This window comes from Lontra canadensis, unplaced genomic scaffold (assembly GCF_010015895.1).
Source record: "Lontra canadensis isolate GAN:19392208 unplaced genomic scaffold, GSC_riverotter_1.0 scaffold28, whole genome shotgun sequence".
Lineage (NCBI taxonomy): Eukaryota > Metazoa > Chordata > Mammalia > Carnivora > Mustelidae > Lontra > Lontra canadensis.
The window spans coordinates 11,626,941-11,646,154 of record NW_022631022.1 but is presented as its reverse complement, the minus strand read 5'-3'; the positions used below and the strand labels follow the sequence as shown (position 1 = coordinate 11,646,154).

General features: G+C 34.2%; 1 protein-coding gene across 12 annotated transcripts in view; it reads right to left on the bottom strand.

Annotated features, from left to right (window-relative positions):
- ZNF280D (zinc finger protein 280D) overlaps positions 1-19,214 on the bottom strand; it is a 129,564-nt gene that overhangs the window by 50,699 nt on the left and 59,651 nt on the right. For all 12 annotated transcript variants that reach the window (XM_032864874.1, XM_032864872.1, XM_032864869.1 and 9 more), the window contains 6 exons: positions 18,095-18,252; positions 17,011-17,111; positions 15,765-15,911; positions 9,767-9,901; positions 7,636-7,943; positions 7,031-7,171 (listed from right to left, as the gene is read on the bottom strand). In XM_032864874.1, coding sequence (XP_032720765.1) covers positions 7,031-7,171; positions 7,636-7,943; positions 9,767-9,901; positions 15,765-15,911; positions 17,011-17,111; positions 18,095-18,252 — 990 coding nt within the window. The remainder of the gene's footprint in view (positions 1-7,030; positions 7,172-7,635; positions 7,944-9,766; positions 9,902-15,764; positions 15,912-17,010; positions 17,112-18,094; positions 18,253-19,214) is intronic.

Genomic DNA, 19,214 nt, shown 5'->3' with positions numbered 1-19,214 from the left:
TTGCACTGATAGATTCAAAGTAGCCAACACACCAAATCAATGGTCACTCTCAGATACAAGGTAACCATCATCAACACAGCACGTATGTATGAGAAAATAAATACTGTGACTAGCTATAATCCCCAGAAAGTGTCCTCAGAAGACTTCTAACAGTCATTTCTTCAATTTGGGGATAAATACTATTAAGGAATTTACAAATATAAGACAACATCACAAAAATAATAATTAGGTTTTTTTTAAGAAGAGAACATCAGGAGTTAGGAAACACTGAAATTACATGCAAAAATTTGTGCCCATAACTGTTTCTCCAGAGGAATAAATCCAAGATTTTATCTGATACCCAAAGAATGTGAGCCAAAAGAAGTTATTTTTTAAATGAGATTTTAAAAGTTACTTTTAAAGCTATTTTTTCTTTTTCTTTAGACAGACTATTTTGGTTGTTTTGGTAAGAGGAGAGAAAAAAAATTACATTTTAGGGTCTTTGATGGCTTCCATTCTGCCTACAACTGGTAACTTATTAAAATGCTGGCATTTTGGGGAGCCTGGGTGGCTCAGTTGGTTAAGCGACTGCCTTCAGCTCAGGTTCATGATCATGGAGTCCCGGGATCGAGTCCCCCATCAGGCTCACTACTCGGCAGGGAGTCTGCTTCTCCCTCTGACCCTCCCCCTTCTCATGCTCTCTCTCTCTCAAATAAATAAATAAAATCTTTTAAAAAAATAAAATGTTGGTATTTTAAAATTCAGTTGTCCGAACCCAGTTTATAAAAAAAAAATTATAGTACCCCTTTACTTGTATTTGCTATACAAATTCCATCCTTTTATTATTATTCTTTTTTTTTTTTTAAAGATTTTATTTATTTATTTGACAGAGAGAGATCACAAGTAGACAGAGAAGCAGGCAGAGAGAGAGAGGGAAGCAGACTCCCTGCTGAGCAGGGAGCCCGATGCGGGACTCGATCCCAGGACCCTGAGATCATGACCTGAGCCGAAGGCAGCGGCTTAACCCACTGAGCCACCCAGGCGCCCCTTTTTATTATTATTCTATAGCAAGGAAAAAGTGGTTCTATAGCTCACAAATAAGAAGGAAAAAAATTCTCCTACTTCCTATTAGATCTGCATAAAATTAATAACAATATAGATATAAATTTAAAAAAGAAAAAAGGTTATGATTTTAAAAACAATACAGTAAAAACATGTTAAAATTTAGGTTTTAAAAATTCACCATCTGGTTATATGACTATATAATTATCAAAACTCATTTAGCTATTCTCTAAACATAGGTTAATTTCATTGTGTATAAATTATACCTTAGTAAGACCAAAAGGAAAAAATCCCTTTGATCATATTTTAATTCAGTACAATTAACAACTTTGTTTCTGATGAAACAAACATCAACAATATTGATGGTATGCCTCCTGTTTAAGACATTATACCAGAGATTGAAGATACAAAAAAGAAAGAGGGCAAGCTGTCAAGGTCCAGGGGTGAGTGGGGGAAGAGAGAAACGTCCAACAGCAGCTGGCACAGAATAAATACCTAATAAATGCTTTTAAAATAAATGAATACATATTCATAAATAATCATAAGATAAATGTTAACAGTGACACATATGAAGTTTTGTGGCTGCATGAAGGAAAACTGCAGGTAAATGGACTAGAAGCCAACTAGTAATCAGGAGTTCATTTCAGTTAAGATGGTCACTCTATGCTATGAGCTGTGTTAAGACTGATGATTCAAAGACCTGTACCCCCGAAGCAAATAATACATTATATGCTAATTAAAAAAAAAAAAAAAGAAGAAGGTCACTCTACTGCCTTACTCCAGGCAAAGCAAACAGCAAGATACAGAGGGATTTTCAAGAAAATAAGCACTAAAGGGGCTGGAAAAGTAGTCAAAAATTAAATATTGTAAGGTCTTATACTCTTCAGAATATTTGAACTTCATGACTATTAATGTTAGGAAGGCAAAGGATTTTAGGCCAAAAATGACCTGACCAGACATGCCTACTATAGTATCAAAAGAAAGGAAGAACTGGGGAAGTGGGGGGGTAGGGACTGCAGGTAGGATGTCAGTTATGCTATCACAATAATCCAACAATTCTTCTAATGACTATTCCTTAATGCAAATAAATCTATACAAAATATATCATGAACTCAAGCGTATCTTCTAAAAATCAATTCAGTGCTCTGTCTTATCCATTGTATAGGAACTAACTGTTATACCAGCTTTCTTTTTCCTTGGAAAAATTTTAAAACACCCTTCAAAGCCTTTGTGAAATGTCATTTATAGAATACCTCCCCTTATTTCCTGTTTAAAGAACTCATTCTTACTTTCTCTGTGCTCTCATAGTCATTTGTTTACTATCTTAAGCTAGGTAAATATCATCTCTCCTACTAAATTGTGAAAATTAGAAGCAAGTACTTTATCCACAATACATAATAATGACAACCTAGAAATGATAACAGCTATAATTACTTGAGTATCTCCTAAGTAAAAATCATTTTGTTAAGCACTTTAAGTACATTTTGTAATTATCACAATGACTTTCTTTTTGAGAAAAGGAAACTGGGAGTCAGGTTAAGTAACTTGCCCAAAGTCACAGAAGTAATAAATAAGTGGTGAAGCTTGGATTCAAATCCAGATTTGTCTGATTCTTCACCACCAGCTTGCCATACTTCTTACTTAGCAAACAGTAAATGCTGTTAGAAAAAGAGATATTAAATACTTATGTCTGTTAAATTAATTCTATTACATGTAGGAAAAGCCTTTCTTATACATCGTATTGAGGAATATCAACAATATTATATGGTAATTTGTTTCCTTTTTTTCCAGGTGACTTCTATGGCCACCTGAAGGCTGTAAGCAAATAAGATGCAGTAATTTAAACAACCAAATCCAAATAAGACTACTTAAAAAAAAAAATCACTTAAAATTACATGTTTAATAATGCTCTTCTTCAAGTCTTATTCCAAAAAGGTTCCAATGCATCAAGATTTTTTAATACCCTCTTTCAAGATTTTATTTAGAGCCCTTTAAAATTACAAATAATGACTTGCTATTTGTAATTTGCTAGGTGCATGGAAAATACAAATAGCCCCTTCTTCTCAAGGAAATAATACAGACACAAACAAATATAATAAAAGGCAAAATAAGTGAATCATACACAGCTCAAAGTGAAAAATAATCTCTGTGAGTGGCTGTGGTGATCAGACACTCCAAAAAAGTGGGGAGCCTGCTTCCTCCTCTCTCTGCCTGCCTCTCTGCCTACTTGTGATCTCTGTCAAATAAATAAATGAAATCTTTTTAAAAAATGAGTTATGCAATAAACTTTATTCTGGGGAAGAGTAGTCAGTTTATGGGCATGGGGCAAAAAAAAAAAAAAAAAAAAAAAAAAAGACCAGAGGGAAAGAGACCAACTGAGAGTACAGAGATGGTATAGGATAGAGATTAAAGGTACTCATCGTTAAGAGAAAATGAAGCTCCTATACATACAGAACTCAACCTATAATATGAATCCATACTGGGCAGAGATAATCGTGGCCATTCAATGGACAATACCTAAGACAGTGAAGGAGGCAAGTGTACCAGCAGATAAAAAGGAAAAGAGACCTACCACACCCTAAGAATGGCAATGGAAGCTTTCAGTTCCTAAGAGGCTAACAATGAGTAAGAGCTCAGTGTGTGAAGTCAACGAAGATCAGGGTTGTGGCTCACTGGGAATTGGAAAAAGGATATGGAGGGAGGTGGGCTAATTGGCAATGTTCTGGAATAGAATGGATTTGAAGGTTCTGTAGGACAGGTGGGAAGCCTATGATAAATGGGAGAGGGAAAGGTGAAATGACCCTTGCTTTAATAAAACAGGAAACATTTTCCAATTTGACCCCCTACAAATTAAGGGCAGAATTAAAGCCTCATGCAGGCAACCATGTATTTGTCACAGAAAGAAGAAACGTTCCACACAGCAGTATATTGGGGGAAAGGATGCCTGGGGCCTGGTTTAGAGGAATGAAATATAGGTGTAGACCACTGCAATAGTAGTGAAGCAGAGTAGCAGACAACACAAAGGAGAGTCTCAGAAAACCATAATGCACAGTGACTGATCAAGAGAACTTCATGGGCTTAAGAAACTTGGGATAGTAAACTATTTCCAGCAGGTGTTCCACATTCACAGAAATGATGCCCTGAAAGAGTATCTGGGTGGTCGTTGTGTGAATTCTGGACAGATGATAATGTTTGGCTCATCTGTGTTCTTTTTAGAATCTAGTGAGTCAAAAGTAAAAAAATATATATAAAGTAATTAGAAATACAGAGTTGGATCTCATGAAGACTAAGGATTAAAATTGGAAGACTTAAAGTTGAAAGGTAAAAGTGACAGTAGTTGAGTTACCCAAAAAAAAAAAAAAAAAGGAAATGTAAAGCAGCAAGATGAGTTAAAGGAAGAAAAGGCAAAGAAACAGAGTAGCCAAAAAGGAAGAAAAAAAGATAATGGTAACAGTTTAATAGAAGCTGAAGAGGAGACTTTCACAAGTGAGTGAGGACAACTTCAAATACTCTAAAGAAGTCATGGAGTAGCAAGAGCAAAAAAAAGTGAATAAACATGGTGATAAATAATCTTTAAAGGAGCACTGCTAATGGGTAGATGGGGATGATATTCAAAAGGTAGAGAGAAATGAGTAACAAATAAGCTAGTAAACACTTTTTTTTTTTTTTAAAGTAGGCTCCATGCCTAGAGTAGAGCCCAACACAGCGCTAAACTCAGGTTGAGGTCCTGAGACTGAGTCCTAAGCTGACATTAAGAATCAGACACTTGACCAAGCTAGCCACCCATGTGCCCCATTACAAACACTCATGGTAAAAGGAAGACAAAAAATAAGGACAATATTTAGTAGGGATAAATTTCCCTTGTCTTAAAAAAATTATCTGAAAATGTTTGTAAGTAGAAGGAATCTGGGAGAGAGAAGAATTGAAGTTGCAAGTTAACTGAATAAGACTGTGTAAGAACTAGAGGAGACCACAGACAGGGTTAGTTTTGAAGAAGTGGAACATATATGATTTCTGAGATCAATGCAGAATAAAAGTAACAAGAAAAACATTTGACGTTTTAAAGATTATTTAAAAGGATGACTTCCAACTGAGTACTTCCTAGCAGGCCAGGTTAACAGCTAAGAGACTACAGTAAAATCTCCAGACAACTGGAGAGAAGTTTAAATAAACACTATAGATAAAATACTACATCAAAAATGAATGATGTACTTTATGTTGGCTAACTGACTATAATAAAAATTTTAAAAACCCTACAAAAGCATTAAAAATTAAAAAATAAATAAAGAAGTATTTTAAAATAAAAAGATAAGACCAGTCAAAGTTAAAAACCACAAAGTCAGAGGTGATTGAATCAAACACCGGTTGAGTAGTCTAGAACTGAGCATAAACTTCAGCAGAGGAAGATGTTTCAGTCTCATGTTGGGTTTTATGCCAAGTGAGCATGACTAAAATTGTAAAGGATTCTAGAACAAAAACAAAGCAGCAACCAAAACAGATGACTCTGAGAGTGAGGTTGACTATAAAGTGAAATAGGTGCTACTGGTCTAGAAAAAGGAGTCAAAGTCCTAAAAACTCAAAAGGGAGTTACCCGTACAGGGTAATGGGAATTGAAAAGAAAGTATGTATGATGAGATTAAAAGTGGTACTGTGGTATAAGAAAGGGGGTATAATGATGGGTGTTAAGAAGGGCATGTATTGCATGGAGCACTGGGTGTTACACAGAAACAATGTATCATGGAACAGTACATCAAAAACTAATGATGGACTGTACACAATAAAAAATTTTTTTAAAAGGGGGGGCTACAATAACTTAACGGTTGATGTGAAGCACTGGCACTGAAGAAGTACAAGTACCTGAGGTCAGGCTATTAAGGGGGAAATAACAAATGAGAGACGTGATAAGCCATCAAGAAAGGTGGGCAAATCCTTGAAAACCATAGCTGATAAGCGACCAAAAAGTAACATAGAGGTCATTTTATGATCTGTAAGAAAATAACTTTTATACTTCAATTTCTAACTTAAAAAAAAAAAAAAAAAAAAGGAACCATCTCACTTTGCATAACAACGTAACTGCTCTATATCTAAACAATTTTTGGCTATTTTTAAGAAAATAAAAATCCATCCTAAGGGATGCCTCTATTAATGAGATACAAATGAGAGCAATGTGGGCTGTGAAGGATTTCTCTACATAAAGCAAATATTAAGTACTCAAATAACCTAAGTTGAATGAACTTAAAAAAAGAATTCCAACAGTGGCCTAATGACTGGAATAGTTTCTCATTCCACTGAAGGATAGATGGTTTGATGGATAGACGGACAGAGACAATGGCTTACAGAAAGAGAAAAAAACAGACCTAATTACGTTCCTAACATCACCGGAAACCCTAGAGTCTCTCAAAGTAACTGCTTTGAAAAGAATAATATTCATGAGATTATATGGATTTGTTTGGTAAATATATTTAAAACACTTGATTTTCTATACTTGAAAATGACCATTTAAAAAATTCTATAGAAAAAAAATACCCATAGAGAAACCATTTCCCTAACAAACCTAACCTAATTTCTTAGTCTAACTATTCTTGCAATTTTAGTTCAAATAATTTTATGAGTTATGATGCTGGAAAAATAGTACCAGGCATTATTCTAAAATGTTCACTATAACTAGACATTTAGCTCCTTAAAGAGAAAAACTGGCTTCTAAAAGGATAACTGCTTTGTTTTGTTTTGTTAAGATTTTATTTATTTATTTGAGAGAGAATGAGTGAGACAGAGTATGAAAGAGAAGGTCAGAGGGAGAAGCAGACTCCCCAAGGAGCAGGGAGCACGATGCGGGACTCGATCCCGGAAGTCCGGGATCATAACCTGAGCCGAAGGCAGTGGCTCAACCAACTGAGCCACCCAAGCGCCCTAAAAGGATAACTGTTTTAAAACAAACCTTCTGAACTACAATTTTAATTGGTAATTACAGATGTTTAACTCATCTTACCTCATCATATGATTTACATAGGCTTTGCTACAGCTAGTGTTGTATCTGCAAAAACTACAATGGACATACGTAGGAAAGTGATTTGCAAAATCTTTTATTTCGGAACAACACTCAATGCACTTGTGAACTCCCCGACGATACCTTATGGAGATATAAAGAAAATGATAAAAATATATTTTAAGACAAAAATAATAAGGAAGGGCCTTATTAATATTTTGTTAATTAAGGACAAGATGTTTAAATGAACATGCTTAAACAGTTATAATTTGAAAATCTGTTATGGAACAACAGCTAGAGTAAGTGTAAACAATCTAACGTATGTGTTTTCCACTGGCATAAAAGGAATTAAATTAAGCAACACAAACATCACAAGACCTAAGCACAACACATAATAATACCAGTATAATAAATGAATATTATAAAAAAAAATTCAAGTACTGTCCAATAATTGTAAGAAAATACCTTTTTATTATTTGCTTGGCCTTTATGTCATAGTGATAGCATATAAATGTACAAGAGAGTTGTGTAATAGGGTAAATTTATATTAAATAAAGTTTTTATACTTAAGATTAAATTAGTGTTATATATGAGGAATAAAAGATTACCTTAAGTTCCTCAATGCTGTATTGACTTTACTTTTTTTATTGCTACTAGCCAATGTGCTTTGTTTCTTTTGCATATTAGAGATTTTTGATTTATATTTAGATTTACTTCCATTAGGCTTACTTGCATTAGGTTTACTTGTATTGGATTTAGTTGGATTAGGTTTGCTTGTGTTAGATTTTGTGGGATTTTTAGCAATTATATTTTTAGTCCTTGGAGGTGAGAGCTGAAGGGTAGACGTGCTTGCACTAATGGAAGGTGTAGTTGAAGATCCTGACTGAAGCGGTCCAACTGAAGCTCGAATAGTAACCTACAAAAATGGAGACAATGTTTGCTTTAGAAAATTAATCATGGCATTAGTATTGAAATATCACTGTATAACAAAAAGTTGAACATCAAGTATTTGGAAAGGGCAAGGATAAACTATAACTGGATAAGTATTTCATTTATTCTAAATTTTCATCCCAATTAAATGAAATTAAACTTAATATTTATTCACTTGTAATATTACATTTTTTGTATTGATATCAGTCATGTTAACAGTTATTAATATATAATTAGGAGTTAATGCAAATTATATGACTATTAAAAGAGCACATTCCATAGCTATTTTTATGCTCTGATATAATTCAAATAATTCACAGAGATCAAAATTTAAATCTCAGAGCCCAAAAAATAATTCTAGAAACGCCTGCATTACCCCTCAAAAACTATAAAACAAAAAGATCTAGAGTAAACATGACCTCCTCTTTCCAGGGGCTCATTAGGCAGGATTTATCTATACATAGGTTATGGGAGAGGTTACATCAATCAATTCATTATACTGATGGAGAGTTTAATAATATTTAGAATTTCCTTAAAGAGAACTAATATAAAGTTTATCATTTAGTATCCAGAAATTGTATTTTTTGGTTGGCAATAAAAAACAATTGCCTACCAACATTCTCATTGATCATTAAACTATACCTCTCCCATGTATTTGTCCTATGGAATACATGTGTTTTGGTATCACTCAAAAGCACTGGACTAGGAATCAAAAGACTTGAGTTTAAATCTCATACCATGCCTTCCTAGCCATGTGACCTTGAATAAGTAACTTTTCTTCTTTATCTATAATATGGGGCAATAACTGTCTTGCCTTCCTCACTGGGTTGCTGTATGGATTAAATAATAGAATGTATGAAAAAGCATACCAAAAGCCTTATTCTAAGGTGCTATAAAAACATTTAGTATCATTATTAATATTATTACTACTATTATTAATAAGGGAAAATATGAGAGAGGACTGCACTGCTTACATTAGTGTTCTGCATGTCTAGTCCCAGCATGGAATGAATGGACTGCAGGGAAGGATGCTGGATAGCTTCTCTTGCTCTAGGTCTTCAGAGCATGGCTTTATATTGTTTTAGTTAATTCAAATAACAGACATACCCACATTCAAAGGTAAGTACCCAAAGCCAAATATAAATGTTTTGGGGATTATTTCACTTTGGATTATCCATGCCTCTGTTTCCCTCCACTGGAGCAAATATTCAAGAGCTGACTGTATATAAAGAAGTCAGAGAAAACAGAGGTATATAAGGCAAAAAGGGAAAAGTAAATTACAATCATCAGTATGCAGTCAGACATGTTGTTTGCTCACTTAAAAAACATAATGCTATCCAGCAGCAGAACTTGCTTCTCTTAGAGTAGACTCAGTAATAACTGCAATAAATATCTTAGAACCTATGGCACTCAAGGCACTATACCAGATGCTGAGGACACAAAGATAAAATATGAGTCCTGATCTCAAGCATCTTATAGTTTAGCAGATAAACCAACATATACACTGCCAACTGGAATAGCTCAAACACAGCCTATATAATATTGACACAACCCACTGACCCAGGGAATAGTTAATCTAGTTGCACTTTTTACAAAGGAGTATCACTTTAACACAGCACACACCACTGACCATAAAACAATGGTCAGAAGGTTATTTTTTCTAGATATAGGAATGACAAAACCTAAAATTAAAGGCTTACTAAAAATCAGGCATCATTTTTTAAAGTGTTGTATTCAATAAATAAAAGAAGGCAGGAGTTAATTTCTATTATCACACAAAATGTTAAAATACAACACATTTAAACTCACTTTTGTTCCAGGAGGCAACCCTTCCAGTTGTTTAGGTTTTATAAATGTTCTATGATGTTGAGTCTTATGATCCATTTTCTCTTTGCATGTCAAAAACTGCAGTCTGCATTTTGTACAACGATGTATTCCTTTTTTCTGTTTAAAAACAGAAAAAGGGAGGAAAAATAATTTCTACAACCACAAATATTGTGTCCTTAAACTGCTCTGATTTCATTTTAATGATACCTAAATAATTTTAAAACTAGTACTTTATATCACACATATAAATAACAGCAAAATGTTATTTCATTTTTTACATACTCTGCATTAGTATTTGGGTTTCAAAAATGTCTATTCCTATACGGAAACTGAACATAAAAGTTGTATCTGTAGGTTCTTTTTTTTTTTTTTTAATTTAATGTTATTTTTTCAGTGTTCCAAGATTCATTTTATCTGTAGGTTCTAGTGAAAGTTCTCTCAACAGTGGTGTGAAAGCTCATCTGTCATTTTAAAATGTTTAGACACATGATATGGTTAAAAAGAGCTATACTACGTTTTTATCCTAGAAAAAAGTAAATTCTTTTTAATTTTTGCTATTTCCAGTTGGTTGACAAGCTGGTAAAATAAATTCAAATATTTAACCAGACATTTCAAAAATGGTTGTTAGAGAAATGGTTGTATAAAGTAGTGCTGTCTAATGTAACTTTCTGCAATGATGAAAATGTTCTACAGCTACACTGTCCAATATGATAGCCTCTAGCCACATAGGTTATTGAGCACCTGAAATGTGCTAAGTGAAACACAGGAACGATTTTTTTATTTTATTTGACTTTAAGTAATTTTAACTTCAATAGCCACATGAACACTGAACAATGTTGATATGGAGACATAAATCAGACAACTACTGCTAATCTATTCACTGATTAAGATCCCTTGTGTGAGTCCCTCCTTAAACCCAATCCTGCTATTATTCTATAGCTGGAAAACAAGATTCAAGAAAAATCTAAATCATTCCCCAATAACTAGTCACTGGCAATGCCGACTCCTGACCCAGTTTTCTTTCTACTATATGATAGCATCTACAATCTTATTCATATGCTCTCATTAAGAAATGATATATGTATGTACATATATATATACACATACTTAAACAATACATAAATACAAAAGAATGTTTTCTCAAAAGTTACATTCTGCCAAATACATCACTACTTCCATTTAAATACACTCAATCATTTATAAAATTCGAACAAGGTAATATACTGAGAAGTACCTGGCACAGTTACTAGCATACAGCAGGCATTTCATAAATCAAAGCTCTTTACAAAATTCAAAGCAATGTATAAATATAATGGGTTTATATTACTATTCTAGTTGCATCTTAAGACTATTTTAGAAGTGTGGTACATTGGATTGTATCATAGATACAGTCAATTTTTAAAAATTCACTTATATGTGCTGAGGGAATAGGCAGAAAAAGAGAAAACTCGGCTAAGAAACAGATACTAAGGCACAGGACAGAAAGAAAGTTCTCCAGAATCCAATTCCCAGAAAGTTTTTCTCTATCTATAATCACTCCCCAGGTTACCTCATCCAGTTTCATGGCTTTAAATACGATCTATCCATCTGTCTACTTGACATCACTACCTAAGCACGAATATCAACAGGTACAAAATTGAATTCTGGATTTTCTCCCTATCTCCCTGTCCCCCCCAAATCTGTTTTCTCAGTTTTCCTCCTATGACAGTATATGAAAATTCCATTCTTGCAGCTGCTTCGGACAAACACTTGGTAGCTCACCCCATATCCAACCTATTAATAAAACCTGTCAGCTCTACCTTTGGGAACTTTCATAATCTTTCTACTCCTCATTACCTACTACTGCTGCCATACTGGTCCAAGCCACTCACCTGGACTCCTATATTCTTCCTGTCATGTTCTTTCCTCCATGTGGTCTATTCTCCCCATAGATGCCAATGATCTTAAAACAAGGCAGATTGTTCAGACACTTAAATGCTCTGATCGTTTTCTAAAGCCCTGTTCCTGGTTTACAAGGCTCTGCATGAACTGGCCTATACTTTATCACTACAAGCTTATCTCCTACTAGTTTTCCTCTTATTAGTTTACTCTGCTCTAGCCACAACTGGTCTCTTCGCTGTTCTTTGAGTGCCCCATGTATATATTTACTTCAATGCCTACAGAATATTTCTCTTCCTAGATTTCCACATGGCTTATTCCTTATTTCCTTCAGAGAGGCTCCTGTTTTACCACACCACATACATAAACAAGCAACCATTTCTCCACTCCCAACACCTCCCTGGTACTCTCTACCCTCCACATTTTCCTTCCACAGTACTATTACCAGCTAGCAAGCATATACATTCAAACATAAGTCCACATATATTTATCTTCCTCTACTATAATTCAAATTCCAGAAGGCACAAACTTTGTTTTATTTACTGCTAATATAATAGCCAAAACAGCCCCTGGCACACAGTAAGGCATGCAATAAATATTTGTTAAATAACTGGACTGTGAAGCAGAAAGCAAGAGACTGATAGAGAAAGTACAAATGAGAAGCAGGTACAATTTAACTAGTTCAAAACGTCTGCCATTCCATTCAATGAACATTTGTCCAGTCAGGAGATAGACTAATTAATCCTCTATTCTCTTAGTTGGACCTAAGTCTTAGACATGTCTCTTGTGTATGAATGCATTTCAAAGCAATAAAAGTAATAAACAGTACATTTTAAAATAACATCATGTTCAGTCAATGAAACAGTGATCTGTTCCAAGGCTAGAGGACTAATGATCTGTTTTGTACTTTTTTGATACATATACCACACTGTTTGGGAGACTCGAGGGATTTAAGAGTTAATTCTGACTATATGTAATTTTTGCCCTTAGACCTAATGTCAATGTGAAATCTGGGTCTGTGGTAAAGCAGTAAAAGCCTGGGCTCTGAAGTCAAATTTTAATTCTGCTTTTTATTAGGTAGTAGGACACTGAGCAGGCTGCTTTCTCTAAAACTTTGACTCACCTAAAAGTTAGAAATAATAGTACACATATGGTGATCGTGAAGATGATAATGCTTGTAAAGCACTTGCTGCTGCCATAAGGTAAGTAACTTCATATGCTAACTGCTTAACATTCTTACTAAAGATCTAATGAACCTATCTTACACATCTGAAATCACTTTTATTCTTTCTTAAAAGTCATACAAGGATTGTTAACTCTAAAATCACCTGAGACTTAATACAGCTTTTTTTTTTTTTTTAAGATTATTTATTTATTCATTTGACAGACAGAGATCACAGGTAGGCAGAGAGGCAGGCAGAGAGGAGGAAGCAGGCTCCCCGCCGAGCAGAGAGCCCGACGTAGCGCTCGATTCCAGGACCCTGGGATCATGACCCGAGCTGAAGGCAGAGGCTTTAACCCACTGAGCCCTTAATACAGCTTCTTAAAGGAAAGTTACAACCAAAGTTTTTGAAGACAATAAAATGAGCCATAGAACCAACAATTCTTATTGTCTAATACTGCACTAATGATGTAATCTCAACTACAAGTTTATAGTCCTACTCAGCTATGATGTTCCAGTCTTCAAAAATAATTATGCAAATTGTAAATATCTTGAAGGATGTTGATGATCCTTATTAATAGATTCCCCTCCCTTTACTCTAACTGCTTACCTTCCTAAATATTCCATATAAAAAAAAGAAAAACTGGCAACAATGGCAAGACAAGACATAAAACTCAGTGTATAAAAACCTTATAAATCACATAGCCCACATGGTGGGTCCACACATCTCTCTCATAATTATCATTCTTCCCATTTCTACATCTCACTCTGGAGCTTAGGAAAGCATGTGGGGGAAATTATGATAAAAGATCCATAATGAAACAGCACTACCATTTCATATCTCATTCTCCATTCAAATTTAAGCCCAAAGATGAAATAAAGAGTACCAAGAATAGGGTTTCCAGAACTCTATTCCTCAAAAAATGTTAATACATATTATGCAAATAAAGGGCTCATGGAATTAATAAGCACTATACCTGTTGCTTGGAGATTTACAATATTCATTAGCATATTAAAAGCTCTGAGAAGTCCTGTTTTAAAAAACAGACAAGCAAAACTGTTTGATATTGTAAGTATTTACCAAATTTCTTTCTTTTCTAGTAACTGTTTGGGGGGAAACATCTATTAACACCTGATGGAACACTGTTGGGGAAACCTAGAATAGAAAGATTTTGCCAGAACTTCTCAAAGATGAGTATCATCCCAACATCTCATCACAACATAGGAGATACTAAATTCACTTGGATAAAGAGGATAAAATTGTATTAAAAAATTCACTTGGATAATATATTTTATAAATGTATATATACATACATTTTACACACCCACAATGGGATATTAGTTATAAAAAAGAATGAAATCCTGCCATTTGTAGTGACACAGATAGAACTATAGAGTATTATGCTAACTGAAATAAGTCAGAGAAAGGTAATTACTATATGATTCACTCATATGTAGAATTTAAGAAACAAAACAAGCAAACATAGAGGGGGTAGGGGGAAAGAGAGGCAAACTAAGAATCAGACCCCTAACTGTAGAGAACAAACTGATGTTTACAGGAGGGGAGGTGCCCAGGAGGATGGGTTAGATAGCAATGGGGATAAAGGAGAGCACTTGTAATGAACACTGGGTATTTTATATAAGTGTTGAGTCACAAAATTCTACACTGAAAACTAATATTACACTTTATGTTAACTAACTGGAATTTAAATAAAAATGTAAAAAAAATTTCACTTGGAAATTCTACTTTTATGATCTTTCCAAGTTAAATACCACAACCTGATTTCATGATAATCGAATGATTAGAACTGAAAGCAAAGTGAGCACCAATCAGAATGTGAATTTCATCAATAATAAAAAAATGCAATGAGCTGATTAGGGAGGAGGCAAAACTTGATTACATGATCAGATTCAGTAAATCCAGTGACTTCTGATTTTGGCAAAGACACTTGTTGAGGGCGCCTGGGTGGCTCAGTTGGTTAAGCGGCTGCCTTTGGCTTAGGTCATGACCCCAGGTTCCTGGGATTGAACCCCATATGGGGCTCCCTGCTCATCAGAGAGCCTGCTTCTCCCTCTCCCTCTGCCTGCCACTCTGCCTACTTGTGCTCTTTCTCTCTCTCTCTGAAAAAATAAATAAAATCTTTAAAAAACAAAACAAAACACTGTTGTTGCTCTTTCAAGCACACTTAAGAATAGGATCAGTGGTACATAAAAGTTTTCAGCCCAAACAAAGGATGGTTTAATTGCTCCAGGAAAAGAACAGTAAACATAACATCAGAATTCAAGAGAAGGGTGTTAAGTGCTAATACTGATGCAGTATAATATAATAATATAATATAATGTAAGTGCAAAAATTTATATAGCAAAACTAGCAGAATTCATCCACAAAACAGGTGATGACCTAAATACAGTTCTTTGGCAGAGTTCATATACCAAGCAGTAAGTGTCATTACTGTTTCCTTTATTACTGGTAGCTATAAAAGACCACGTCTGGTCAAAGATAACATTTATTCTCATCATAAAGGAGATAATAAATGGAAATTAGGTTGGAAGGAAAACAAGATTATGAATCCTCAATCTTTTCTTATTAGTTCAAGCTCACATTTACCCTGATAACTACCTTTAAAATCATTCCCATGCCCACTCTTGGACCCTGAAATATCCAATTTTATGGGTATTCCACTCATCTACCCTTTTCCCCTTCAATCCTCGGTTTCCAGTTTCTAGCTATCTTTCAAAATTTTCACTTGTGAGCCACAACATCACCAGAAAGGAAGCAAGGAAAAGAAGTGAAGTTTTATAAGTAATTCAGCATAAATTCCAAATTAATTATGTCATTTGGAAAATCTTGCTTCCTTTGCAGAACAAATCTAACTAATGTCCTAAGTAATAATCTTTTTGCTAAAACAACATGAACAAATAAGAACTGGTAAATCTCACCTGATGCTTCATATAATGATGCATGTAGGGTGTTGCAATTTTAATAACTTTGAGGCAAAATGGACATAGCAAGTTCTTAGTGTTTTCGTGGGATGTTCTAAAATGAGTTTCTACATCAGAAAATGATGATGATCTGTAATTGCAAACCTACAAATAAAGAAAGTTTAGTTTAACTTGAAAATGTATGATATGCAATTACAAAGTAACAATGATAACGTCATTTGTTTAGAAGAACATCAACTATTTCTCATTCAGTTCTGATACCTACATAACCAAGAATCTCATTAATGTAAGCACCAAAAGATAATCTTTGAGACAGAAAAGTTATCTGTCAAAGTTTAGGGATACTTCCCAAAACATAACTAGGCTCCCTTCTTTTTATCAGATCTTTTTATTTACCACCCCCAACTTAACTTGAATTTTCATGCTTTAACACCTCTTGTTCTGTAAAGTTTTCTTTCTTTCGTCATAAAACAGCACCTTCCTTTAGATTATAAGTGGCCTCCAAGCTATGGCATTGCCATGTATTTTTATCTTCTTTTTCTATTTCTTCTTCAAATTCCGAAAAAATGCTAATCCCACAGCAACTGGTAGGGTTCTCTGTAACGAAAAGCATTTCGTACTTCCCTTGTATGCCTACATTCTCCCCTATATGGTAAAATAAGTCCCTATGCTTGTCTTACTGCCACAGGGCTTTTCTTTGTCCAATCACGAGTAAGTATAAAATGGCCTATGGGCCAATTTCAACTCTCTGCTGATCCCACAGATAATACATGAGTTTTGCCAATGGTTTTTTTTTTTAATTAATAAATAGTTTATAAGAGGAATTTTAATTTTAGTAACCAATTTTATCTAAATGGTTAGGAAAATAAAAGAATATATTTCATGGCTCTTGAAAATTATGTGAAATTCAGATTCCAGTGTCCATAGCTATTTTTTTTAATTCTTATTGTGTTTTGTTAGATACCATACAGTATATCATTAGCGCATAGATAGAGTTTAAATAAATAAACACAGAGCTGGATCACATCTATTTACTTGTTGTCTATGGCAGCCTTTGTGCTACAATGGCACAGCTGATTGTTGTAACACAGACTATATGACCCTCAAAGCCTGAGGAGCTTTTCAGAAATCTGGTGCTTTACAGAAAAAATTTGCTGGCCTCTGGGTCCCAGTAGGTTTAAATCTGAAAATCAAGACAACAGAAACAAACAAACACTAAGTAAACAATAAAATATGTGTATACCTGGCAAATATATGGCATTTCCCCAGGCTTATGATTGTCCTTCATATGTTGTAAAAGAATATGCTCCGTTTCAAATGATAATTCACAGATTTTGCAAATGGCTAAAAGTGGGGAGGAGAAAGACATTACACCATTTTAAGATACAGATACAGACATACACACACACACACAAATATCAAAGTATGTTATATAACTGAAACTATATGTCACTTACACCTCAATAAAAAAAAAGTATCTTCACCAGGCAAACAAAACATATATATATATATATATATATATATTCATTTTATATATCTATATCAACAAAAATAACAATAGTATTGGTGGTGATAAACAACAGTTACACAGTTTTTTTTTGTTTTGTTTTGTTTTTTATTTTTTTTTTAAAGATTTTATTTATTTATTTGACAGAGAGATCACAAGCAGGCAGAGAGGCAGGCAGAGAGAGAGGGGGAGGAAGCAGGCTCCCTGCTGAGCAGAGAGCCCGATGCGGGGCTCGATCCCAGGACTCCGAGATCATGACCTGAGCTGAAGGCAGCGGCTTAACCCACTGAGCCACCCAGGCGCCCCCAGTTACACAGTTTTTAACTGTATGCCTAACACAGTTCTAAGAACTTTACTTACATTAGCTTATTTAATTCCCATAACACATTATGAAGCAGATATTTCTATTATCTCCACTATTCAAATATTAAGTAACTTGCCTGAGATCACATAGCTGTATTAAGAGGCAGATCTGGGATTTGAACTCAAGCTATCTAGCTCCAAAATATGTGATTTTTAACTATGACTGTAGTTACTTTCCTTACTCAAGTTTAAAAGAAGAGCATTAATTTCCTATTTGAAAATAATGATCTGAAGTTTTTAATTTAGTTCCCCACCTATAATGCACAGGTTATTTACTTTAATGAATTATTTATAAGAGGGACTTTAATTTTAATGACTTGTTTTAAAAATTTAGTTAAAACTTTTCCCAAAATTCCAAAGTCTTTTTCTTAGTCTTATGTTTCTAACAAGAATCTTTCTCAGAGTTTACATTATCAAAACTGATAATATCCAATACTTAAGTAGAAGTGTAACTTACTAGAAAATTCATGGGGCGTATGTGTGCTCTCAATGTGACACTGCAGTTGAAATGGTGTGGGAAACTGACGATAGCAGTGCTGGCAGGTGGTGTGGTTTTCCCAGCTCTCACTGCTCTGCTTCTCAAGTTCCAAATGGTGTTTCATGTGGTTCATAAACCTATAAATGATTGCCAACAGGTGCAAAAGTTCAGATTTGAAAACAAAAAGCTAACAAATAAGTATCTGAGTCTAAATCTTAAAACTATAGATATATTATTCAAAATAAAATCTCAAAAGCCTTAAAAACCTCTAGAAAACCATGTGTTTTAAATAATCACTTTCAATTAAGTGGCTAAATATAAACATCTTTGCTTTAGAAGAATTCATCAATGTAATTAATCTGAAATATCACTAATTTGTTCAAATTCTTAATCATTTCAGATTATTAAAATGTTTTTTAAAGATAAAAAAACAGGGTATTTTTCCATACATGAATACTATTTACATTTTTAAATAAAATACTTCAAAGGAAGGAAACCCTACCACCAAAAGCAGCTACAATCATAAGAGAAATCTTTTAGGGCCATGAAGATATACAATAGATTCCAGCTGTTTAAAAGACAAATTACTGGTATTTTTACTTGTGTCTTGGTTTCTAAATGCCTGTAATAGCAATTTTAATGCCTACAATTACAAGAACCTTTTGTTTTATTTAACGATACTGGTTCTCTGTAAGCACAGACTGTTCATTTTAACTTGCAGACTGTGCCCTTTGTAGGCAATGTCCATTTTTCAGTTTTACATTCTGCTATTTCAGCTTCCTTAAAAGGCTTCTTATGAGCAGGAACTATGACCTTCAACAGCAAAGAGTGCAATATAAATGGGAATACCTATTTAAACGAGCTTACTGAAGCTTTTTGCTGAATTTGAAAGTAAAGTTGTAACAATTTTTAGTCTGGGTCAACTATTAACAATTATTCACTTTAGCCCAGAAAGGAAAGAATCTTGAAAGTGATAATGTCATCAATCTGGATAGCAGTCACCATGAAGGCTATAACGTTTATCTATCTTTCACACCTCCACAGTAGTACTTCTCTTGAACAGGTTATGGTACACTTTGAAATATCTTTTTGTCCTCCC